At 43.8% G+C, this 25947-nt stretch overlaps 1 protein-coding gene across 5 annotated transcripts in view; it reads left to right on the forward strand.

The window, feature by feature from the left end:
* PPP2R5E (protein phosphatase 2 regulatory subunit B'epsilon) overlaps positions 1-25947 on the forward strand; it is a 130140-nt gene that overhangs the window by 44493 nt on the left and 59700 nt on the right. For all 5 annotated transcript variants that reach the window (XM_040975473.1, XM_040975474.1, XM_040975472.1 and 2 more), the window contains one exon: positions 23985-24181. In XM_040975473.1, the coding sequence (XP_040831407.1) occupies positions 23985-24181 (197 nt within the window). The remainder of the gene's footprint in view (positions 1-23984; positions 24182-25947) is intronic.

The following is a 25947-nucleotide window of genomic DNA, read 5'->3' on the forward strand; positions in this document are numbered from 1 at the left end:
AGGGTCTGGCTTTCTGGAGGAAATGGCTGTAGGGCAGCCTCCCCATCACAAATGTCTGTCAGCGTGTGTACAACCGCAGACAGAAAGAAATTCAACTTTAGATATTACTAAAAAAGCAAACATTTGGAGATTTTTATTCCTGGGAAGAAAAACTATACAGTGTGAGGAGGGGACACTGGCGTTTTACATTGTCTTGCCGCTGGTATGCTTTTGATTGCGTAGCACAGTGGTTTTAGCTCCTCTATGGATCAGAGGGCTTTCAGGCTAGTGAGAAACTGATGCCTCACTTGGAAAGAACGTAATTGAAAACAAGGCCAGTAAAAAAGCCAACATGACTGTTAAGTTTGGATATAATTCATTGAGGGTTAACTTATTCATTCATTCATTCATTCATTTGTTTGTTATACTTAGTGTGTTGCGAAGCTGTTTTTACAATAAGTGCTGTTGGAGCAGGCTTTGGTGCAGTGGTCCCTGTGCCTCATGGGACACCCTTGTCCCTTCCGGAGGAGTTGGGTTTGAGTCTCAGCTCTTCTTACAGTTCCACCTTCCTGCTGGTTCGCCTCCTGGGAGGCAGCTGGTGGTGGCTCAAGTACAGGGTCCCCGCTGTCCTCATAAGGCCACCTGCGTGGAGGACCATACCTGGCTCTGCCCCGGCTCCTTAGCACTGCAGGATGAGCCAGTAGACAGAAGATTGTGTCTCTTAATCTCTGCCTTCCAAATAAAATGAAAATAAGTAGAAATATTAAAACAAAAAAAACAAAGACTATCCTTGCCTTGTTCCTGAATGTAGGGCTATTTCAAAATGCCACCTCTCAGGACAGCTGAGCCAGGTTAGCAAGTTAGCCGTGGGTAGTTCTTTATGGTTTGGAATTCCTGTATATCTAAAAAAAAAATGATTGGTTTATGTGTTTTCACTGTGGATTATAGAAACATTAGATCATAAAAATGTAACTTTCTGGTGCCTCAGAAGTGTTTTTAGACCTGTCTTTTGCCAGCCTGAGAAAATTCTGAAGGCCTTAGAACGCATGCTCAGCCTGCTTTTAGAACTGGTATCTGAATTTCCTGGTCTCATTTTGAATAGGCTCTGAATACTTCTCTTTGGTTTGAATTATGGCATTGTTTCTTGTGGTTCTGAAACTGTCTGTAATAGCTTCATTCTTGTCACTGACTCATTTTCAGAAGTTGCTTTTTCCTTTTGGGTATTTGCGGCTGATGGACTTGGTGCAAGCTTAAGACATGAAAAAAAATCAATAGTGTTAATACAGGCAAATTCTTCACACTTACTAGGATTCTGTGTGTGGGGGTGGTGGAGAGGGATGTGAGGGGAAGGAAAGAGAAGGGAAGACAATAGAGAAAGATGGACGTAGGGAGAGAGAAAAAGACGCACAAAGGGGGAGAGGAATGAATCTCCTCATTCTGGAATACCTTTAGCTTCTTTCACATTCTTCAATCTGTACCTCCCAGGCTGGAACTTTCTCCAATCCAGGCTTGGATATCTAACTACTGGCTTGGTCCTTTCCCCTCATTATCGTTTCCCCAATTTCTCCAGGGTTTTTTGGTGTTTGTTTCTTGCATTTTAGCGAGAGGCTCCGTCATCTCCTTTGTGGTCCAAGTGTTGTCTGCTTGGGCCTGAGTCTGTCTGCTTTCAGCTGCTTAGTGGCTTTAGGAGTTTGTCCTGCCCTCTCTTCTCTTTCTGTGCTCTCTCCTTTCTGCCCTATGAGGTCTCTGTGCCTCTAGCTGAGCCTTTTGTGACAGCTTCTGCAAAGTCGCCCACATGAGCTGGTAAAAGGCTCCCTTGGCTTCCCAGCAGCGAGCAGACTCCAGCCTGCCCCTCCAGCAGGTCCCTCATTCTTGCTCCGTGCTCCCCACGATGCAGGGGAGGAGCTGCCTGTTCTGAGCTCCTGGATTGCGCTCTCCAGCATCCTTGGGTGCTCTCTCAACCACCTGTTCTGCTTGGGGAGTGCGGCTTTCTCCTGGGCTTCTTTCTGGTCAACCTCTTTGGTGCTTTCAGTGTTGTCTTAGACACCACTTCCTCTCAGAGCTTGAATTACCATCTCCGCCTGGTTCCCACAAGGCTGTAATCTCTTACAGTATTTATCACCTTAATAAGGGGATCATAATCATATTAATCATCAGAGGGAAAACGGCTGTCTTCTCCATGAGTCTGTGAGTCACTGTTTGAAGTCACATCCCCACCCCTTTATATTTCTTTCGTTACTCTGCTCTCCCCACCTTTCCTTACTCTCTTTTCTGCATCCTCTTAATTGGTGAGTCTTAGGTTTAGTATTTGTGCCTTGCTAGCAGATCAGCTTCACCAGGGCAGACATCTTCATGTCTTTTGGCCACTGCTGTATCAGTGTCTGTTACCTAGAAAATACACAGAGATACTTGTGGAAGGATGTGTGTTCGTGTGTACAGCTTGTAGTAATTATTGGGTAAATAAAATCATGATGAGTTGTTTTGCTTTTTTTTTTTTAAAGGTTTATTTTTTATTTTTATTGGAAAGGTGGATATACAGAGAGGAGAGACAGAGAGGAAGATCTTCCATCCGATGATTCACTCCCCAAGTGAGCGCAACGGCCGATGCTATGCCGGTCCGAAGCCAGGAGCTCTTTCGGGTCTCCCACGCGGGTGCAGGTTCCCAAAGCTTTGGGCCGTCCTCCACTGCTTTCCCGGGCCACAGGCAGGGAGCTGGAAGGGAAGCGGGGCCGCTGGGATTAGAACCGGCACCCATATGGGATCCCGGGCATGCAAGGCGAGGACCTTAACCACTGCACCACCGTGCCGGGCCCCGTTTTGCTTTTTAAAATAGTTTTCCTTTGAATAGTTTCTTCTGTTATGTTTTCTAGAGGCCGCTGTCCAGTTCCTTGTGGTAAATAAGATTAAATGCTTTTAATATTTTTATACATTTTAAAATAAATTCCTCCTTTTCTAAGAGTCTACTTTACTCTCTGTTAATAGGTTTCAGATGTCTCAGCCTGCCATTAACATATCCCCTCTCTTGTATAAGCCTAAACTAAACAACTAAACTGTTTCACTAATATGCTTTGAGAGTACCGCTTTATAGAATCCAAAACCACATGTTCCCCTAGCATCAACTTTCAAACATTTTTGCTTATATAAACTTGAAAGGATTTTGTAAAACATTGTTTTTTATGTTGATTCAAAGAAGTTTTCCCTATGTGTTTAGATAATTGCATAGCATGTAATTTCTAAACTTTAGAAACATTAACATTTAAGAATTAAACTGCTTTATTCTTTTATATGTATTTAGTGTAATTTGCAGAAGGTGATTTGTTACCCTCCCTCATCTTCTAACAAAACGATCAGAGGCAGGTGTTTGCAGCAGTTAAGAAGCTGCAGGGACTGCTGCGTCTCATGGCAGAGTTCCTGATCCAATTCCTGGCTGCATTTCTGATCCCGCTACTGCACACCCTTGAAGGCAGAAAGTGTTGGTTCAGGTACTTGGTCCCTGCTGCTCACAGAGGATGTTCAGGATGAATTCTGGGGTCATGGCTTTGGTCTGGTCCAGCCTTAACTGTTGTCAGCATTTGGAGAGTGAACCGGGAGATGAAGATCTCTCCCTCTCTTTTTTAAATAGATAAAGACAAGTTCTTTAATCCTCTGCCAGCAGCACCGGTATTCCGGTATTCCATATGGGCATTGGTTCATTTCCTGGCTGTGCCACTGCTGATCTAGCGTCCTGCATTTGGCCTGGGAAGGCAGGCACTGGAGGATGGCCCAAGTGCTTGGGTCCCGATCTTGGGTCCTCGTATCCCTGAAGCTCCTGGTTCTCGGTTTTGGATCAGCTCTGCCACTTGGCAGGCCCACATGCCATGGCGGAGTGTTTGGTTTGAATCCCATCTCCTTTCTCATCCAGCTTCTTGCTGATGCTCTCAGAAGGCAGCGGATGATGGCTCAGGTGCTCAGGCCTCTGCTCACCCCGTGAAAGGCCCAGATGGAGTTTCTGGCTCCTGGCTTTGGCCTGGCTAAGCCCAGCTACTGGCAGGCGTTTGGGGGAATGAAACGGTGTATAAAAATCTCTTTCCCCGATAACCCTCTTAGTGGGTACGTTTCAAATAGATGAGAAAAGCATTAAGTATCAATTTAGGATTAGCACCGTGGTGCAGCTGGTTAAGCTGCCGTGTGTGCGTTGCCAGCATCCTATATGGGTACCAGTTTAAGTATTGTCTGTTCTACATCCCATTCTGCTCTTTGCTAATGTGCTTGGGCCCTTGCCACCCATGTGGAAGAACTGGATTCAGCTGCTGGCTTCGGCTTGGCCCATGGCTGGAGTGGACGTTGAGGGACTGCACGTTAAAGATCTCTCTTTGTCTCTCCTCTCTGTAACTCTGCCTTTAAAATAAATAAATGCATCTTTAGTAAAAACATATATATTTAAATTAAAAAAGATGTTTTGTGACCATAGGGTTCTAAATGTTAATTTAGATGTACACAAAATTTACTATTACCGCATGATTCGAACCCAGAAAAAAGGTCATTTTGGTAAATCATTAAACATAGAATTGTAGAATTGAAAACAAAAGGGAGTAACCATGGCTCATTGCTACTAAGAAACTGTGTGAGCTTGCAAGCCAAACGGCCTGTGTGACCTTTAGCACAGAGGGGCCCCACTTCTCATGAATCAAGGCCCAAATCTGGTTATCTCACAGGTGGCTCCAGGTAATCAGTTGGGTGGTTACCTTAATTGCTGGGCCAGAGGAGAGCCAGGCATGGGCTGTCAATCCCAGATAGGTAGGGAATGTGTGGTATTTCCCCCTCACCTTGCAGGCCATTGTGAATTGTCTGCTTTCAAGCTTTTGTGGACTGTCCCTACAAAAACCCTGTGGAGGTGCTGTTTGGGGGCCAGCCTCTGGTAAGGGGTGTTGGCCTCAGCTGGCTGGTCATCTGGCTCACTGTTGCCTTGCCTCTCATTTATAGTAAAACTTTATTGTAACTGTCACTGGTGAATGTAACATTTTGTTTTAGTGGTCAAATGGATGCAGCAGAATAAATGATTGAAAATACATATTTTAAGGAGCTGGTAGGAATGTATTTTTTTCTTTTAAGATTCACTTTATTTACTTATTTATTTATTTTTGGAAAGTAAGATATACAGAGAGGAGGAGAGACAAAGAGAAAGATCTTCTGTTCGTTGATTCACTCCCCAAGTGGCCACAGTGGTCAGAGCTGAGTCGATCTGAAGCCAGGAGCTTCCTCAGCTTCTTGCAAGGTCTCAAGGCTTTGGGCCACCTTTTACTGCTTTCCCGGGCCACAGACAGGAAGGTAGAAGGGAAGTAGAGCAGCCAGGATATGAATTGGTGCCCATTTGGGATCCTGGGTGCACGGAAGGCAAGGACTTTAGCCACTAGGCTACCGCGCTTGGCCTTGAATTTTTTATTACTATTAGAAAGGCCAATCCACAAAAAGATGAAAAGACAGAGAGATCTTTCACCCACTGGTTCACTCACCAAATGGCCACGGTGGCTAGAGCTGAGCTTATCGGAAGCCGGGAGCCAGGATTTTCCTTTAGGCCATGCCACCCTGCTTCCCCAGGCCACAAGCAAGGGAGCTGGAATGGAAATGGAGCAGCTGGGATACACACTAGTGCCCATATGGGATGCTGGCATTTGCAGGTAGAGAATTAGCTAGTTGAGCCCATTGTGCCAGGTGCCAGGGTATTAGTATTTAATGTATATTTTTCTTGCCTTTGTAGCTATCATGTGACATGAATTACAAAAGAATTTTGGCTTTTGTGATGGTAAGAACTAGCTTCTGATGACCCAGAGCCTTGAGACCTTGCACTACTCACATGGGAGACCCGGAAGAACCTCCTGACTCCTGGCTTCAGATCAACTCAGCTCCAGCAATTGCTGCTCATTTGGGGAGTGAATCAGCAGAGGGGAGATCTTCCTTTCTGTCTCTGCCCCTCTCTGTATATCTTTCCAATAAAAAAACTTAAAAAAAAATTATTAGCCTCTGAATTCTCTCTTTGACAGCTGAGTAAAGACCTTTTCCTTTTTGTCTCTTTGAATTCTCAGAACTCCACTTGGTTTTGCTGTTTGGCCCAACCTTGGAGAAGCTCAGAAATATATGCTCATTTGTGCTAAATCCCAAAAAGAATTATGATACTGAGAAATGACCTTGAATGCATTGTGATAAAAAAACAATTATGTATTTATTTTCATTCTAATTTAAAAGGAAGAGACATGTTTCCGCTTGCTAACTCATTCCCCAAATGCTTGCTACAGCCAGGACTGGGCTAGGTCAAAGCCGGGAACCCAGAACCTCCTCTAGGGCTTTCTAGTGGGTAACAGAGACTCCAGAACCTTAGCCAGGGTCTGCTGCCCCCTAGGGAGGCTGTATCATTGGCTGAGTAGCTGGAACTTAAACCAGACCCTGATATGGAACGCTGGAGTCCGAAGTGGAGATTTAACCACTGCACCACGTGCCTGCTGTAGAAATCTTTGTTTTGAAGGAAAACAAAATCTGATATTGCTTAGAACATTTGAGAGAAAGGATTAGTTTCACGTGAGTCTTGTAGGAACCCTCCTTGGTGCAATTCAAGATGTATATTTTGGAGTAGCACTGTGATTTTTTTCCCCCCTTAACCAGTGAAATGACACTTTGAGTCTGGCTAGGACCTCTTTTTTTCTCATATATGGTTTTAAAAATTTTATTTGGGAGGTGTTTGTACGTTTGCATGAGATAGGAGAGGGGGCAGAGAATCAATTAGTATCTTCCATCCGTTGAACTGGCCTGAGCTGCAGCCAGGTCCTCGAAACTCCGTTCACGTATGCCTTGTGGGTGACGTCATCATCTACTGCCTTCCAGAGTCAGTATGTTGCGAGTTGACCAAATCTGCCCCAGGAATGAGTCAGAGGCAGACTCTTAGAAGCCAACCGGTGGACTGTCCCATTCTACCCCACGTGGAAGAGTGGAGCAGCCCTGATGAGCCGTGTTCAGGGGTTCTTAAACAGTGATCATCCAGCCAGCTAAGAGACATGTTGTGAATAATTCGATCAGCCAAGTTACATTGACACACAGCACAAATGATCAAGTCGTCTGTGGTGGCATGGAGCAGATATCCAGTTTAAGATCATGTACTTCAAAGTATCCGGTCAGTCAGAGCTGTATCCCACCTAGTAGTGAACAACAGACCAGGCAAATAGGACCTTCCAAATCTGTTTATAGAGAACAGTGGGTCAGTCAGCTCCCTGCTTGCTTCCTGAGCTGTGAAAGAAAAGCAAGAGCTCCTCCTGTAATGAGATAAGTGCTTGCTTTTCCCTGCTGGGACTTTCTAAGAACCCAAGGTTAAGGCAAAGGTCAGGTTATGGACATGTCCCAGAAGTGTTTTAGAAGACCTAGCCTTACTGTCGTCGTTTTCTGTAGTCCGGGCTGTCACATGCACCATGAAGAAGCTGGGCTACTCCGGTGCCACATACGGGTAGCTTCACCCGCAGGCCAGGTGCCAGCCTCGTCTCATGATGTGCGAACGTGTACAGCTCAGTTCACATTTAATCGATAGACTTCATTTTACCTTTAAGGGAAGATACAGGGTCATGCAAGAGTAGAGCTTCCAGGAAAATCAAGGATGATATTTTTTACATTTTTTTCTTCCTGAAATAAAAGTTCATTTTACACCCTGATTCTAATACATCTACACGCATTAGTGCAAGAGTGTACATGTAAATAGTGTAAGGTTAAATGGAACAAAACTGACTCCTGGATAGGTTCATTTCATTCATTTTTTAAATAAAGATTTATTTATTTTTATTACAAAGTCAGATATACAGAGAGGAGGAGAGACAGAGAGGAAGATCTTCTGTCCAATGGTTCACTCCCCAAGTGACCACACGGCTGGAGCTGAGCCAATCCAAAGCCAGGAGCCAGGAGCTCTTCTGGGTCTCCCACACAGGTGCAGGATCCCAAGGTTTTGGGCCGTCCTCGACTGCTTTCCTGGGCCACAGGCAGGGAGCTGGAAGGGAAGTGGGGCTGCCGGGATTAGAACCGGCGCCCATATGGGATCCCGGGCGTGCAAGGTGAGGACCTTAACCACTTGCACCACCGCGCCGGGCCCTACAATGATATTTTAATACAGAGCTTAAGATGAACGGTTGTCATCTTGTTCCTTCTTAGAGCTTTGCCTTTTCTCTTCTGCAGGTATTGGCTGGGACTTTGTTTCCTTCTCTCCCCATTTCCTTTTGTTTTTCTCATTTTTTCATTTTATGTAATCATTGTAAAGATTGAATTATACTGGTGATAGTTAGTAATTGAATGTTCATCATGTGTCAGGCACTGTTCTAAGACTTGACTTACACTTTCCCATTTCTGTGCACAGTGAAGAAAGATTACATAAAATGAAAAAATGAGAAAAACAAAAGGAAATGGGGAGAGAAGGATTTTATTAAAGCAGGTTGGCGCTCTCTGGCATGTTTTGACTACTCAGAAGGTGGTAGTTATTTGTGATCATTCATTTATTGCACTGTTTTACTCTTAGATGGTGTGTTGAGTTTGGCTGAGACAGATGTGAAGTAGTAGTGTTCATGTATGCTGTCTTTATGAAAAGGGACAGATGTTGATCTTCCATGGTGATAGATTCTCTCGAGGTGCCGGCATGGAAATGTACTCTGTGTGCAGTAGTAGTAGTTAGTACTAGTAATAATAGTAGTTGTTGGAATAGTAGTTAGCAGGAGTGGTAGTAGTATTTGGAGTACTAGTAGTTAGCAGGAGTGGTGGTAGTATTTGGAGTACTAGTAGTTAGCAGGAGTGGTAGTAGTATTTGGAGTACTAGTAGTTAGTAGGAGTGGTAGTAGTATTTGGAGTGGTAGTTAGCAGGAGTGGTAGTTAGTAGGAGGAATAGTTAGGAGGAGGGGTAGTTAGTAGGAGGAGTAGTTAGCAGGAGTGGTAGTAGTATTTGGAGTGGTAGTTAGTAGGAGTGGTAGTTAGCAGGAGTGGTAGTTAGGAGGAGGAGTAGCAGCAGGAGCAGCAGTGAAGTCATAGACATTCTAATACTTTACAGTCTAAATAACTCACCGTATTAATTTTCAGCTGTTAGTGGACACTGGCCAGGTATAATAAAGTAGCTTTTTAAAAAAGATTTATTTTATTTGAAAGACAAATTTTGCAGTGCAAGAAGGAGACACCCACAGAGGTTCCATCCACTGATTCACGCCCCAGATGATTGCAATGGCCAGAGCCGAGCTGATCTGAGCCAGAAGCCAGGAGCTGCCTCTGGTCTCTCCTGTGGGTGCAGAGGACCAAGGCCCTGGACTGCCTTTTGCTGCTTTCCCAGGCACTTTAGGAGGATCCAGACTGGCGCCCATGAAGAATGCTAGCACTTTAGGCAGAGGCTTACCCTTTTTAGTTACCTTGCATGCTCCAGTGTAGTAGTTCTGTTATTCACCCGTTTTATTATGTTAAATAGATTATTTTAATCAAGAGTATCATGAATAATTAATAGATCACTTTATGACTTCTAATTATTAATGGGGTGGAAAGCACATGAAATGTGAAGAATGGAGACATGATTGACCACCAGCATACCACTCTGTTTATTAAGAAAAATCATCACATGGAAGTAACGTGTGAGTGGCCTTCCCGAAGTGGCTCTCTGTTAGAATAGCAGTATAGCTGGGCATCAGGTGCTCAGAGCTGATAGTCACCCAGTGCTTAATGTTAATATAGTGTAGGTAAATAGTTGAGTCTGGTTTAGTCAGAAGATAAGGTGTGAAATTTCAGTTATTTCTGGCGGGGACTTGAGTCCTCTTATGGAGTGTATCCATATGAATGTTAGTGAAAGGAACAGTGATCTTATAACTGAATGGGTTTGAGCAAATCCTGTGTTCTTGTCACAGTTCCTTGTTCCTCAGTTACAGATATAGCTTAACTTACCTGGAGCAATACATGAAGCGGTACATTCTCAGAATGGTTGAAAAGCTTCTGGGTACCACACAATGTAAACTATCATCCTTTTAGTTTCAGGTACAAGGGAATTGTTTAGCATGCTGATCCATTAGTGTTTGTGAGACGATTGTGGGTTTAGATTCCTCACTGGCAAGTGTAAGCTTAAAGATCATCATCCTCTATTTTTTTGACCACTAACTGAAATGAAGCATTTTTGTAAGTCTGGGTATGTGTGTGCATTTGCAGGCAGTGCTGCTCCTAACACTGGTGTTAAGTGTTTGTCAGAGTTTCCACTGTAAACTTCCCTTTGGATGTTCTTTCATTTTAGTTTGGTTTTCCCGAGGGATAAAATTATAGGGTCTGAATGCTTTCAGTTGGAAACTTTTTTTCTCCTTTTAATACAGAATGCCTGCTATTAAAAATTATCTTTCCTTACATATTATTGCATTTTATCATAAAAGTTTTTTAAAAAACCACATGTAGTTTCTCTTTTTTTAATTAAATATGTTAGGTGTTATAAATTCATATTCTCATCTGTCACTATCTTCAATGTATTATTACCCAGGTTGAAAGATTGTGAGTATGTTTTGTAAAATGATTTTAGGCTATAGAGAACAGTGGTATTCATGTATTGAGTTTTCGAATATTCATTCCAAGTTCAGGAAGGGTAAACTGCTTGTAATTTATAAGCTTCCTTAGACTTCATTGGTAAGTATAAGGACTTCACTATTGCTTGAAATCTTTGTAAAATATGTTAGAGACAGACCCTAGAGCCACTCCAGTTGGATGTCTTGTGTGCTCTGGTTTCCCAGGTGACTCCGGGCCATCTAGTCTGCAGGCAAGGCAGTTTATCCTGGCCCAAGGATCTACTTGCTGGGATATTTCAGTTAGAATCTTTGCCTACTCAAGGAACGGAAGCTGAAGACAAGAAAGAAGGGAAGAACTAATGGTTAAGGTAGACTGAGGGTGGGGGTGGTTTGCTCTTAGCGTCAGTGTGGCACTAAGTGTCACCACAGTGTCAGTGGTTTGCTCAGAGCCTCTCCGAAGGGACACAGGTCCGTGCAGCGTCTGGCGCGTCTCCACATTCTCCTGGAGGATGTACATTCTTTGTGGGGTGATACTCAGCTTTTCTTCCTACCTCCCTCTTGGATGCTTTTTCCCTTGCATTCTCTTCCTGTCTGTCTCAAGATTTGTTTATTTGAAAAGTAGAGTTACAGAGAGAAAAAGAGACAGAGAGGTCTTCTGTGTGACAGTGTACTCCTCAGATGGCCGCAGCAGCTGGGGCTGTGCAAGGCAGAAGCACAGGAGCCGAGAGCTGCTTTGTCATCTCCTGTGTGATGCCAGGGGTGCCAGTGCTGGCGCCGTCCTATGTGGTGACAGGGGTGCCAACGCTGGGGCCGTCCTCTGCTCTTTTCCCAGGCACATTACAGGGATTGGATTGAAAGTGGAACAACTGGGACTTAAGCTGGCACCCGTATGGGATGCTAGCCCTGCAGATGTGGCTTAACTTAGTTTAGAACGGCGCTGGTGATTCTCTGTGCTGCCTTTTGGCTCTGCTCAGCTTGTGTTAGATTCTTTTCAGGCCTCCCTCTTCACTTTCTGCTTCAGTTTCTGCAGTTTTGCTATTGATGATCACATACATTCCCATTTATATATATACTGTTAGTTTTCACATTTTCTTTCTCTAGAAGAGAAGTTCTTTTTTGATTTATGTGCCAGAGAGCACGAGCGAGCGAGTGTGCAAGTGAGTGAGTTCTCTTGCCCACTAGTTCACCCCTCAGACACTGCAGTGCTTGGGGATGGTGCCGGGAGCAGGGATGCGACTCAGGTCTCCCCGTGGCCGGCAGCCAGCCAGGCGCCTGAGCCCTCAGCCAGTCAGTGTGGTCAGGGTCAGCCTTAGCAGGACGCGGGGATCAGGAGCTGCAGCCAGGATCTGAACCCAGAGAGTCTAATGCAAGGGATGAGCTGCTTTCTTCTCTTCCTGGTTTATCTTTTTCTGAGTTGACATATTTACACATTCCACGTTTGTCCTGATACCTTTCACCAAGCCAGGGTTGTGTAGATACAGGTTGCCTCTCTCCCTACTCCCCAGTTTTTGTTAAAGAGAGCAGGTTTAATGAACTCGTGGGTACAGTTCCAGGAATGTAACTGCATACCCCTTCCAGCTTGTTTCCCCTCCCCCCCCTCTCTTTTTCAATTTGTGTGATAGCATGCTTTAAATTTACTTTATAATCAAAGGCTTAATGCATCATTAAATAAAATTTTCAACAAGTAGCCATTAGAAAGATTATTGTGCATCAGGAATATAGGCAAATACAATAAGTAGTAATCAGATCCAAAGATGTCCATTTTACTCATGCATTAACATCTTTACTACTCTCCATACATTTACCACAAATCAAAAAAATATAATTTTGGGGGGGTTTGATTTATTTAACTTAACGTTGTGATCATCTCTATTTGCATTCATTTTGTGGTAAAAGGGTTTCATTTTTTTATGGCTGACTAATATTCAAATGTGCCTTTCTATAGCTTTTTTTTTCTTCAGTTATCGGTTGGTGGACATGGAGGTTGAGGGATATATGCCTTCTTCACCAGTGCTTTGACTGCTAGACCTGATGCTCACGCAGCTTCCGCACCCCTATCTCCACCTCCGGTCCTTCTGCAGACTGTGCTCTGCTGTGCACACAGTGCTGACTGGACAGCTCCGTTGACGTTTCCTAAGCAGCTGCGCACTAACACATGCTTGGTGAAGTACTTGTTTTCCTCCAGCAAACTCTTTTACTTACTGACTTGTTTACTCATCTGCCCAAACCAGCCAGTGATCACCTTGTCTTAGAGAGAGAACTTCCATGTTGCTGATTAGTCCCCAAATGCCTGAGGCTGACAGAGTCTGGCTAGAGAGAGAAGTACATCCCATCGAGGTGGGTGACAGGAGCCTTTTAGAGTGGTCCCTTGCTGTCTGTCAGGGTACACAGCAGCAGGAAGCCGGCTCAGGAGTGAGGCAGTTGAGAGCCAAGCCCGGTACTTCACTGCCAGAGGCTTCCCTGCTGGGCCACATGCCTGCCCTACCCCACAGTTCTGTTGTCAAATACAGTTGGTTCCACCTCCCACTTTGTTGCCAGTCATTGCCATGACTCTAGAACAGTGGTCGAACTGGTTTTCTTGTTTCTTAATTTTACTGCTTTTTCATTAAATCAACTTCTAGTGACCAGAGTGATTTTTTTTTTAAATACGGATATATTTATTTTACTTGAAAGTCAGGTTTACAGAAGGAGAGAATGAGAATCTTCATACTGGTTCACTCCCAAATGCCCACAAAGTCCAGAACCGGACTGTTCTGAAGCCAGGAGCCAGGAACTTCTTCTAGGTCTCCCATGCAAGTGCAGGGTCCCAAGGCTTTGTGCTGTCCTCTGCTTTCCCAGACCATTAGCTGGGCACTGGATGGGAAGTGGAGCAGCCAGGACTTACAGTGTTGCCCATGAGTTGCTGGTGCCACAGGTGGAGGGTTAGCTCGCTATGCCCCTGCTCTGGCACCTGGAACGAGCCCTGTGATGATACAAATCATGTGCTGTTGCTCTCCCTCAGGCTTTAATGCTGGCATGGCTTCTCACCACACCTCGAATAAACCAGGCTCCTTTGCTTCACCTTTTACTACGCTTCTGTCTTCCTCTGGGCTTCTTAAGTACATTTTTTTTTTCTGATGTTATAACTCTTAGTATCAGAATCAACTGCATGTGCAGTAAAACTCCTGAATTTCTATAAATATGAATGAACTTTATCCCTCTTTTTCTTGTTACTCTTCATAAAGTTCACGGCAAAATTAAGTCATAATTAATCCTGTCCTGGTCTCCTGGGTTCTTAATTTCATTGAGTGTTTCTTAGAGCTCGTTGAGGGCTATTTGGTTGTGTTATTAGCATCAGGAGACTTCATGGTTATTGGAGAAGGTCATATGTTTGTTTATATATGTATCTTATTTATATTTCATATGTACATAATATTGGGAGTAGCTTAGAATTATTTTCTGTTTTCTTATGTATTTATTTAAACATTTTTTTATTTTAAAGGTAACATTACACATACCACAGACACACACACACACACACACACAGATAGATAAATAGATGGAAGCTGGAAAAATGGAGAGATCTTCCACCCCCTAGTTTACTCCCCAGAGAGCCACAATAACCAGTGGTGGCCTATGCAGAAGTTGGGCCGGTACTTCTCCATTCTCCCATGTGTAGAGGAAGTACCAAGCCAGTTGATCTGTCTCCTGCTGCCTTCCTAGGCATGTGAGCAGGAAGCTGGGATAGGTACTCATTGTAGATAGCCTACACTGCATCTGGCAGCCCAGCTTGCTACACCACAGTCACAGCGCTGGTCCAAGGTAGTCCTGTTTTGGGTGATACTTCATCCTCTTGGTTCTCTGTTCTGTCCCACGCTGTGCCTTTTGCCTCATTGTTGAGTTTTCTAAGAGAGTTAAAAAAATATTGTTTATGTGAAGGGTGAGAATGGGGCACCTTTTCTCTGGTTTCTGCACAAAGCCTGTAATAGCCAGGGCTGACCTTGCTAAAGTAATGAGCCAGGAACTACAGCCACATCCGCCATGTGGGCAGCAAGGATCCAAGGGTTTAAGCCCTTATCCAGGAAACTGGATAGAACTGCAGAGTAGCCAGGACTCAGATCTGCTGCCCTGACAAGATAATATGGGTGTCCCAAGCAGCAAGGTCTGAACCTTGTTAGATTCATCTTAGCAAAGGTAGAGGAGGAATTTGCAAACATCAGGTGTTCCAAAGCAAAATGAAGCAACTCTGTGTTGTTAGTTTTCCTGCAAATTAAATTAAGTCCAAAAAAGAAAGAAAGCTGAAGTTAGCCAACTTAGATGCAAAGGAGAGTGTTGGAAGGCTTGGATTCAACTTTGAAGAGACTTAGCACCAGCATAGAGAAGTCTTTCTATTGTTCACAGACAATACAAGCCAACTGGTAGGTGGATCTGTGGCAACCCTTGCATAGTTGCATTTTGCTTTCTATAAAGAGGACATAGGTGTTTGCTTCAGCCTGTTTTAAGAGTCCATTGGGGAACTAGCATGGTAGTTCAGTTGGCTAGTCTTCAGCCTGCAAGTGCCAGCATCCCATATGGGCAGCAGTTTGTGTCCTGGCAGCTCCATTTCCAGTCCAGACCCTGCCTGTGGCCTGGGAAAGCAGCGGAGAATGGTCCAAAGCTTTGGGACCCAGAGGAAGCTCCTAGCTCTGTATTGGCCATTTAGGGAGTGAACTAATGGATAGAAGATCTTTCTCTCAGTGTCTCCTCCTCTCTCTGTAAAACTGTCTTTCCAATAAAAATAAATAAATCTTAAAAACAACAAAAATAAAAAGAGTCCATTAGGAAGAATAGTCCTTCCGGTTGAGCCCTCCGGTGTATGTTGTAGGTAATAGATGAACAGGACAATTGGCTGGTGGGAAGCCATCTGTGGGTGTCCAGGTTCCGTTGCTTGCATCCCAAGGCCCTGCTTAGGAGCTGTGTGGTGAGGGCGTGACCAGATGTCTCTGATCAGTGTGCTCTGTGTGGAATGAGGAGGGTGAAGCCCGCCTGTGGCATTGTGGAGAGGATTCAAGGGGTTAATCCATGTACATTGCTCAGCACAGTGGCTTGCCACAGAGTAAGTGCTTACTAAGTTTTTACTATTATTATATATATACAGTATGACTCAGAGAGGATGACTCACTCCAGATTTTTAGAAAGAACTATTTATTGTGAAACAGGAAATGGCTATGCAGCGCGTATGTCGTTTTTCACACCTGACCTGTCGTCGGTGGCTGGTGTTTGGTTTGGCCTCTTGATTCTTTAACCAATATCTTTGGACATATTTCTGGTGTTGGAGATCCTGAAAGGGCAGACTGTCTGTAGGAAACCCTGCTCCTTCAGTAGAGGAGAGCGCTAGTGCGCACGGTGCACATGAGGCTCTTTACGTTTCGTTGGATCCAGGAGCACTGTATGTGTAAGATACTGGATTTGGATTAGAAATTAGCATCTAGACATATTTATTTATGATCTCTGTTCCACAGAGAGCCGGTGCATGTTTTTTCCCAGATTTATGTAATATGGGCATTTTTGGGATCTCGATGAATGTCATTCAGAAGGTCTCTTCTGGGTTGCTGCACTTGGCCGTCTTGAAGGGAGAGGTCGTCGTCTGCCTGCAGCGCTGGGCGCCTCGAGCATTGTCGACTTCAGGGAGGGTAAGTGGGGCTCAAGCTCCGGCTTAGGCAGCTTCGCAAGGGCAGGGGCTTGCGGTGGTGCTTACACTTCAGGGTAGGTAGTTTTAATCAAGGTGCTTTTTTTTTTTTTTTTTTTAAAAGATGTGATAAAGGCTTTCCCAGAAGTAGAATAGAAGTGACTGAAGGGATTAAACATAATTTATTTTATCCCCAAAATTTCACTCTTAGAATCTGTGTATGAGACGATTTTGTTGTTGTGACCGTGAATTTTTGTGGTCGTGTGACTATGTTTCCATTCCCCTTTTAGCACAGTGGTCACAGCAGTCAGCCACTGCATTGTCAGAAGGCAACACAGATTATCTTTAAATATGGAAAGGTCTTGAGCACAGGATGTGGTTGGGATGAAAATACTGTGCTGTGGGGTGGTTATAAAAAGGGGACCTGTAGGGGATTGTCAATGCAGAACCACTACTCTGATCTGCACACTCATGTAGAACCTGTCCAGATGTGGGCAGGGATGTCATGTTGGGGCAGAATGATCATAACGTTCGGTCGTGGGGAGTGAAGCTTTCTCTGAACACTAGGTGTTGACCTAGAATTAAAAAGCTATTTCGCAGCCACAATTCTGTCATATTTAGCGTACCCACAGGGCTCTTGCAAGGCTCCAGTGAGGGGCACACAGAAGGACTTTGGCTGGATATTTCATGTCTTTACCAGGTGTTCTTTTCTTTCCTGCCTCTGAATTTGTTCCATGGATTGTGGACACTTTAATTGTAATTTTTCCTGCTGTTGATATATCTTGCTAATCTTGCTTCTCACTGGACTAAACTACTTTGTAAATTTTCTGCAGTATATGTTTTTAGAAAACCTTACACTTTTTTTGTAGCAGAAGCTGTTTTTTGTTTATTTATGTGGTCATTTGATTAGATTTTATGTCCTTTAGGTCTGTAGTCTGCAGTGCCCATGAAGCTCTAGATCCTGTTTGGTTTTACTCAGTGTCCATGCCTGTCATGTAGAAGGTGTCCTGTAAACATCTGGGCAATGAAGAATTACTAAGTAATATATGGTAAAAAAAAAGTTTATAAAACACTTCAACTTGGTTTAGTATTTCATGTTATATCCGAATCAGTGGCAGGTCACAACGTTGCATTTGAAATCACTTGTAAAGATTCTGAGTATACTTAACTGTTGTTAGTTTTGTGGATATTCACATCTATGATACTATTTCAAACTTGACAGTTGGAGGACTAAGCTGCCAAGTGTTGCTTGTTTGTTTATTTGCTTTGCAAACTGGGCAAACCTGGCTGCCTCAGACGGCAGCTTTGGGGCGGTGTGAGAGCTGGCTGTGTCCTGCCTGGGCAGTGCTTGTTGACACTGGGGAGCTCTTCCTGTATTCCCATCCGGAGGCTCGGCTGGTCTGCCGTTCATCCGCCCAGTGCTCACTCTGTCTTCACCCTGCAGGATTTTAACACAGTGCCTGATTCACTTCGTGACGGCTGAGTCAGCATCTTCACTTGTCTTCTAATCAAATTATAGCTTCATTTCGAAGTAATCTCCCTGGATAGTAGTAGGTCAAACACAATGTTGCTTTTCCTGGCATGGCTTGCACAGCTGGACAGGAGAAACCCCTATGTGGGTTAGCAGTTTATATACATGGTTTGTGATGTTGGACATTCTCCTTTGCCGAGGCGTTGTGTGGAGCACTTGACTAGCTATTACCCACAAGTCCTCAGTTGGGGTGAAGCTGCTCCTGGGTCACGTGTGTAGCAGCCCAGTCGATGTGCTTTTCCACCACAGCAATTTAGCAGCTGAGGTTTACTGAGTACCAGATGTGTTCCAGACACTGCTCTGTGCCATCATTTTAATTCACTCACTTAATTCTTAGGTGGATTTTGTGGTTGGATACTGTTATTATTTGCACATGAGGAAAGGTACAGATTGTCAGCTGAGGTTTCTATCCTCCTAGGAAGGCGCAATGGCAGCCTTGGAATTCAGGCTGTCAGACTCTTAGCCCATTGTGTTAGCTGCCACCCTGTGTCATTCAAAGTCACCTGGCTGGCAGGGAGGAGCACCTGTTCAGAACCTGACTTCTCTCTTCTTCACTCTGCTCCTCCCCTCCTCTGTTCCCCCTCCTCTTTTTCCTTTTCCTTCACTCTTGCTTTTAAGATTTATGTATTTTTATTTCAAAAGTAGATTCAGAGAGAGAGAGAAAGATATCTTCCAACTGTTGGTTCACTGCCCAAATGGCTGTAATGGTCAGAGTGATGCACTCCAAAGCAGGAGCCAGGAATCTCTTCTGGATCTCCCATGAGTGCAGGGTCCCAAGGGCTCCAGAGCCATCCTCCACTGCTTCCCCAGGCTATAGGCAGGGAGCAGGAAAGGAAGTGGGACAGCTGGAACACAAACCAGCACCCTTTTGGGGATGCTGGCACTCTCAGATGAAGGATTAGCCAGTTGAGCCATTGTGCCAGCCCTGGACTCCTGATTTTTAAGTCTGAGGACAGTGTTAGCCAACTGGAAGAATGAAGAACGGGTTTACATTTTATTGCCCAAGTTCCCAATTATGCTGAAAGAAATTTAATTCATTTGACATCATAAATGGTTCTGTGATGTTTTTCCAGAATTGGAACTGACAGATTTTTGAGGTAGTGAACGTTTCATGCCCAGCTTAGCTTTAATTTTATTGTGCTTATTAAGGCCCATTCTTATATCTGGTCTGGTTTCTTAAGTGGAAGCTACAGTTATGTACAGAACTTGTTAGGTCTTCATCATTATCAAAGTAGAGAACATGTTCGTGCTACTCAGAGGCATGTTTAGCTAGGCCCTGGGGGATGCCATTGGACACGGGAAGCTGAATTACATCAGGATTCATAGGGTGTCTGGAATTGTGTCATTAGCATGCAAATCTTTAGATTCCAGGGAATGCCTATCTTGAGAAACAGGTGCAGCTAGGAAACTAACTACAAAGAAGAGATTTAAATTGGGCCCGGCACTGTGGCTCAACAGGCTAATCCTCTGCCTGCAAGGGCCAGCATCCCAAATGGGTACTGGTTTGTGTCCTGGCTATTCCACTTCCTATTCCTGTTCTGTGCTATATCCTGGAAAAGCAGTGAAGGATGGATCAAGTCCTTGGGACCCTTGTTCCCACATGCAGAGCTCCTGGCTTCTGGCTTTAGATCTGCTCTGCTATGACCTTGATGACCATTTGAAAGTGAACCAGTGGATGGAAGACCTTCTATCTGTCTTTCTTCTTTGTAAATCTTCCTTTCAAATGCAAATAAATATTTTTTTTTAAAAGAAGGGATTTATGAGTGTCTTAGTTGAAATTAGTATTAATGTCACTGTTCAGTGTTTTAAAATGTTTTTCTCTTTTCAGAAACCTTCTTTGTCCTTTTGAACATCTTAATGTCATGTTCCAAGTTTCAATTTTGAAGTCATAGGCTCGCAACTATACATTCCTGTTTGCAAATAGGATCACGCAGGTTTCTTGTTTTATGCTGAACAGCACTGTTTTTATTTACCCTAGGATATAAATGCTCTAAAATGGATTTTGTTTTTCTTGTAAAATTTGAAATTTTGATTTCCTCAGCTCTTAGGTATGGGTTGTTTGTGTCTCATTTTTTTCTATTTTGTGTTCTTTGTATGAGGAATGAGGGACTCCACAATTAGTCCTATCCTCCAAACGTTAGATAGAATAATGGAATCTATGAGTAGGGAAGAGTGTAAATTATGAAGAAATAACGAACAACCAGCTTTTGGAAGCGTATTATTGAAGGTGAGGAGAAGTGTGTGTGTGTGTGTGTGTGTGTGTGTGAGAGAGAGAGAGAGAGAGAGAGAGAGAGAGAGAGAGAGAGAGAGAGAGAGAGGTATACTCACTGATTTGGAGGCCTGGGAGAGGGACAGCAGCTACCATGTGTGTAGATCCTGGGTTTCTACCCTTTTTCTGCCATTGAATTCTGTGTCCGTTTTTCCATTACGATTCACACTTAACTAATGTAGAGGTTATTTGAGTGCGGACCCCCGTGTGGGGTTAGTCATTTCCCTGGTGTGCTGACGGTGATCCGTTGGAGCAGAGGGCGGGCAGTGCCGTGTGGCTGAGCTGGGCACGGCGTTGGTTTTGTTGGTGTGGAAGCATTCTGGAAGGGGCTTTGGAGGGGTCTTCCAGAACCGTGGCATTTTACCCAGTGTGGGAACTGAATCAGTTGTTCTCCACTTGGAGTACGCTTTCACGCCAGATGCGTGAGTCCTGCTGACGACCTTCCCAGGGTCGCATCAGCGCATATTGATTCCTCATCATTTCTGGTTATGATCTGTGTGGCTCCTCTCCCCACAGCAGAGCTGCCTCACGCAGGCCGCAAGTTTGAAAGATATGGGACAGCAACAGCCACTGCCTGCCCTGGTTTGGATTCGAACATACCTGCCAGCTTTCCTAATTTACTTTTATTCCTAAATGTTTATAATTTTAGTATTTCTATAGATTGAAGGTTTACTTCAGAATTATTCAGGTTTCCAGTGACTGATTTGGGAGGTGGGTAAATTTGAATTATTTAAATCTGGCATTACTACCCTGTGGTCCAAATGCACCCACCTGCCTGTGTGATGTCTGTGTGTTGTCATTTGTGGACTTGCTTTGTAGCCTGGTACCTGATCCTGTTACCACTGTTACTTTAAACATAATTTTTGTGTTTGTCCCTGGGACTGGGTCCATAGATACCAAACTGTTCTTATATTGTTGAAAATTTCTGGTCTGCTCAGACAGTGTTCCTTCTCTGGTCCCTGGGTCATCCTACCTTCTTGTGTTTTATCTTTCCACAATTCACTGGGACCTGGGGTCCACAGCCAAGGAAGTTGGCAACAGCATGGCAGAGTACAGCAGTCCAGGGGTCAGACGCCTGAGAGTTCATGGTTAGGTCTTCCTTGAGCATGAATAAACTTTATTTAATAAATTGTTCCTGTAGAGAAATTGCTTCTTAAATGGAATACCATCTTTTTCTTTTTCTCCTCTTCTCTTCTTTTCTCTTCTCTTCTCTTCTCTTCTCTTCCCCTTTCCCTTTCCCTTTCCCTTTCCCTTTCCCTTTCCCTTTCCCTTTCCCTTTCCCTTTCCCTTTCCCTTTCCCTTTCCCTTTCCCTTTCCCTTCCCCTTCCCCTTTCCCTTCCCCTTCCCCTTCCCCTTTCCCTTTCCCTTTCCCTTTCCCTTTCCCTTTCCCTTTCCCTTTCCCTTTCCCTTTCCCTTTCCCTTTCCCTTCCTTTCCGTCAGTCTTGACTGCTTTTCCCAGCTTAGTGGAGGGAGGTCATTTTTAGAAGAGTATGGTCTGAACTAAAAGAGTAAAGCATGGACTTTTGCTGTCAGTGTGACTCTGGAAGGTTCTGCATGGTGCTTTGTGGATGTGCAGTCCTGTGGGTTTGCTCGTTTCTCGCTGCTCTCTGCTTGCTCTGCTCCCTGGAGAGCAGCACTGCTTGCACCATTCACTGTGTAGCTGTGACTTGGATGGGCCCAGTCCAGGCGGCAGAGCCAACCTGCTTGGGTTTGACTCTTGTCTTCACTGCTTATTAGCTGTGTGACTGTGGGCAAGGAACTTGACCTCTCTGTATCTTGTTTTATCTCACTATTAAGATGGAAATAGTATCTACGGCAGAGGGTTTTTCATAGGAGTTAAGTGGATGTGGATCTATGTAAATGCTGCTGATAGTTCCTAATGACTATACCTAGTGTGGTCAGTAAATGTAAGTGCTTACGTCACTCTGTCTGGCTGCTGGATAGCCTGCTGTTTGTGACAATGGTTAACACAGGTAACAAGTAAATTGTAAGTGCCTAACATTAAAATAACGATCTAAATGCTAACTGCTTGGGTATCTTAATATATACGAATCTCTTGAGTATTATTACGGTGACCATGGACATTTTCAGAGAAAAGGCTATCATTCTATAGATTGTCTTCATAATTAATGTATGCTGAGTTAAGAAGGAATCCATTATGTAGGTGACTTTTTTTGGCTTAGTAAAAATTACTGCATCAAAACTTTGAAGCTTTTAACCTTGAACTAATATTACCTTAACACTTTTTTTGTTTCTTTGCAGCATCACAAGCTCATTGAGCCTTCAAGGTGTGGGATCTGACTCAGAGCCCAGAGGGTCTCAGTGATAGCTGTGATGGTCCAGTGTTTGTGTTAGACATACCTAAGAACTGTCATGTTCACAGCAGCATTGTTTAGGTTTTGTTTGCTGTTTTAAGGACCCAAAGCAAGTAGCATCCAAAGAGGAAGCCTGGTCTGATTAAGTTTAGTTCATGTAGTCTAAAGCTATGTGCCTGAAAGTGGATTAAATTTAGGTATTTGAGATAAGGTATATGTCACACTTGATACTAAATTCTGAACTGTTTGTGACATTTAGTAGGCTGGTTAGTAATTTCTAAATATGGAATTTGTTTTTGATTACAGTATCAAAAATGTTGGAATATCTTTAAAAATGTTATGTCTTATTTCCTAATATCTGGTGTAGAAATCCTATTTTCAGGTGTCCCATCTAGACTCGCCTTGACATTATTTGGTGGGGGGGTCATTGGTGTAAGGAGGGGAAGGGGTGCATGGAGAGCAGATGCTCTGGATACAAGGCTGGCCCTGACACTCTTCTGCTAGGACTGCTGGTGGCTGGCAGGTGGGTGCTGTGTGGGCTGTTGCCCACCAAGGAGCATGTGGCCACTATGACATGGCTGTAAAGTGTTTACTAGAAGACTGGCAATGCAAGTGACTGGCCGAATGCTTTAAAGTCCTTCTTGGGTAGAACAGAGGGGATGTAGCAGTATGGTTAGACCTGGGCTCTGTGCCCAGCCCCATAACTCATTCATTGTGGGCCATCGATTATTGTCTCTGTTTTTTTTTTTTTTTTTTTTCAAACAGGAGAATAGTGGCACCTGCTTGCTCTAGGAGGGTGTTCTGAGGATTAATGAGTTCATCACCTTAGATGAAGCCAGAGCTTCTGTGGTCATGCTTTTCATGGTCTCTCCAGGAAAAGCTCTGGTTTGGGAATAAAATAGGGGAAAGAAGGGAGGAGGGCAGTGGGCTGTGTGCAGCTTAGTTTGTGTATTTCAGATTTCACTACAGATCGCTTTCCTTGTTAGCTGGAGATGTTTAACTAACCTAAAGTTTCTCGGTGTTTTTTAAGACAATGACTCCAAACCACATTTTGACCTGTTATTTGTGGGTAAAAGTACAGGTATCTATTCTGAGTGGTTTTCTGCCACCACGAAGGAAGAAGATGGGTCTCAAGACAGCTTAAGTTTAAGCGGATATATTCTCTTTAGAAGAGTGATATTATTTCATTGTGTTGATTTAAAAAGTTTCTTTGACAAAGAAACTTCATAGAGATCAGACCAAACAAAGCAAAAATATAAACACACAACAACTGCCTTAAATACCAAAGATGTCAGCATGAAATTAAAATGAATCAACTGACATTTCTGCTTTGAAATATTTTAGTAAAAACTGATTTAGAGCAACCCTGAAAGCTTCTGGCTTCACCTTATAAGGGAAAGCTTGCCCTTTTTAAGTGTTCTGGATTTAAGGGTGTTGACATTGGTCTCTTTCTGGTTAAAATTTGCTTCTACTAGTCTAATGGCTGATGGGACTTGGGGCAATTTGTGGTTGTGGAGTAGTAAACCCAGGCTGTGGTGTTGTATAACGTAGTTCTCTCTGAAGTCATGGATATGGTACCCCTCCCACCCGTGTATAACTGCTAACAAAAACACTGTTGTCATGTGAATTCTGATTTTTTTTGAGCTTGCTTTTGAAGTAACGTTCACAGAGTAATCCTGTTACCGAAAAATTGATGACAGACTTACACCATTTCCTTTTTTTTTCTTAGACGTTCCATCCTCAGAGCAGCCTGAACTGTTCCTAAAGAAACTTCAACAGTGCTGTGTCATTTTTGACTTCATGGACACGCTATCTGATCTTAAAATGAAAGAATACAAGCGCTCCACTCTTAATGAACTGGTGGACTACATTACAATAAGCAGAGGCTGTTTGACAGAGCAGACTTACCCTGAAGTAGTTAGAATGGTGAGTTTCTTTTTCGCCGCGGACACTCTTAAGCGTCTTCCATAGCGACTCACAGGTGCATTGTTACAGAGAGAGGTCACCTCCACAAATGGGAGCCGACTTTCTGAGAGCTAAGTGAATGTAGTCGGCACAATGCTAGAGTTTGAAGAGCATGCTTTCTTGAGAATGAAATCCAGAACTTTTCCACTGCAACAGTATTGAAGGATTCAGTGACGTCAAAATGTGAAACCAAGATTGCCATAGTATTATTGGATTTCTGGTTTTGGAAAAGGAAAAGACAACAAAAGGAAAAGACAGGAAAACCAACAAAAGTTTTAGTTATATGTTTGAAAAATATTCAAGCCTGTCGGATGTCTTGACTTTTTTTTTTCTCTCCTCCCTGTTCATTTTGCTATCAGAAATGGCATGATGCTTAATAAAATTGTGACTTGCTGAATCTAGTTAGGATCTCTCTTGACTTTATAGCTAACCCCTCCCTTTATGCTGTCTTTGAAAGCAAGGCTGCTGTCTTTTATGATTTTTCAGCAGTGGCTTAAACTTGGTATGATCATCAGAAATTATGAGAAGAAACATTATTAGCATAATGCAAGGAATTATGTTCTCATTGTGTCAACAAATTATATTGGTTTTTCAGAAGTTGAGCCAAAATTGTGATTTTCTGTTAATGTTTGTGGGAGGGCTGCCTTCCTTGGCATCCCAGAAGATCCCAATAGAAAAAGCACATGCTACTACGGGGAGGGCTGGAGCATGAAGAGTTGGTCACTGATTGATGAATTAAGCCACAGAGATCTCACAGGGTCAATGCCACATTGAGAAGCCCACTGGAGTGTCTGGCACACTTGGTGCTGACCATCCAAATGGCTTCTCCGTTTAGTTCTTGTCGTTTGTGTTCAGCAAACACAGAAAGGAGACATTGGGGATGGAGTCTAGTTACCTTGAGGATCTATGGTTGTTGTGACAGCCGTGCCCAGCACATCCATCCCCCAGCTCCATGTTGTAATGGACATTATACTTGTTGTTCAATTATGAGAAATTGTTGCCAGAATGTCTTATGTTTTGAACTGTTATCACCGAGACTGTAAGCACAGTGATACTGCCTGAGTGGGTGTTTTGGCAATGTCTCACGACACTGTTGGTCACCATAACCAGTGTGGCTGGCCGGCCCCCGGCATCTTGTGATTAGTGGTCAGTTATGCTGCTGAACATCTTCTAACACACGGCACAGCCACCACAGTGAAGAATGATCTAGCCTCAAATGTCAGTCGTGTTGCTGTTGAGAAACCCGTTGCTCTTGAGTTTGCATGGTGTCTGAAACCATTAACCTGTTGTTGCAAGGATTTTCTCTAGTTTGCCTGCCTTCTGTAGAGCACAGTCCCTGGGTTTTAGCTTACCCTTGACCCCAGCCAACACACATATCTTCTCCTTAAAACTGTTTTAAAAATATTCCTTTTTTTTTTTTTTTTTTTTAGTTATTGGATAGGCAGATAAGCAGAGAAGAAGAGACAGAGAGGAAGATTCTCCATCTGTTGGTTCACTCCCCAAGTGGTTGCAATGGTTGCAGCCAAGCTGATCTGAAGCCAGGAGCCAGGTCTCCCATGCAGGTGCAGGGTCCCAAGGCCTCAGGCCATCCTCCATTGCCCTCCAGGCCCCATGCAGGAGTTGGGTGGGAAGTAGAGTAGCCAGGATATGAATTGGTGCCTATATGGGATCTCAGTGGATGCAAGGCAAGGATTTCAGCTAGTAGGCTATCACACCAGGCCCCCTTA

This window comes from Ochotona curzoniae, unplaced genomic scaffold, assembly GCF_017591425.1.
Source record: "Ochotona curzoniae isolate NIBS_2020 unplaced genomic scaffold, NIBS_Ocur_1.0 contig_2688, whole genome shotgun sequence".
Classification (NCBI taxonomy): domain Eukaryota; kingdom Metazoa; phylum Chordata; class Mammalia; order Lagomorpha; family Ochotonidae; genus Ochotona; species Ochotona curzoniae.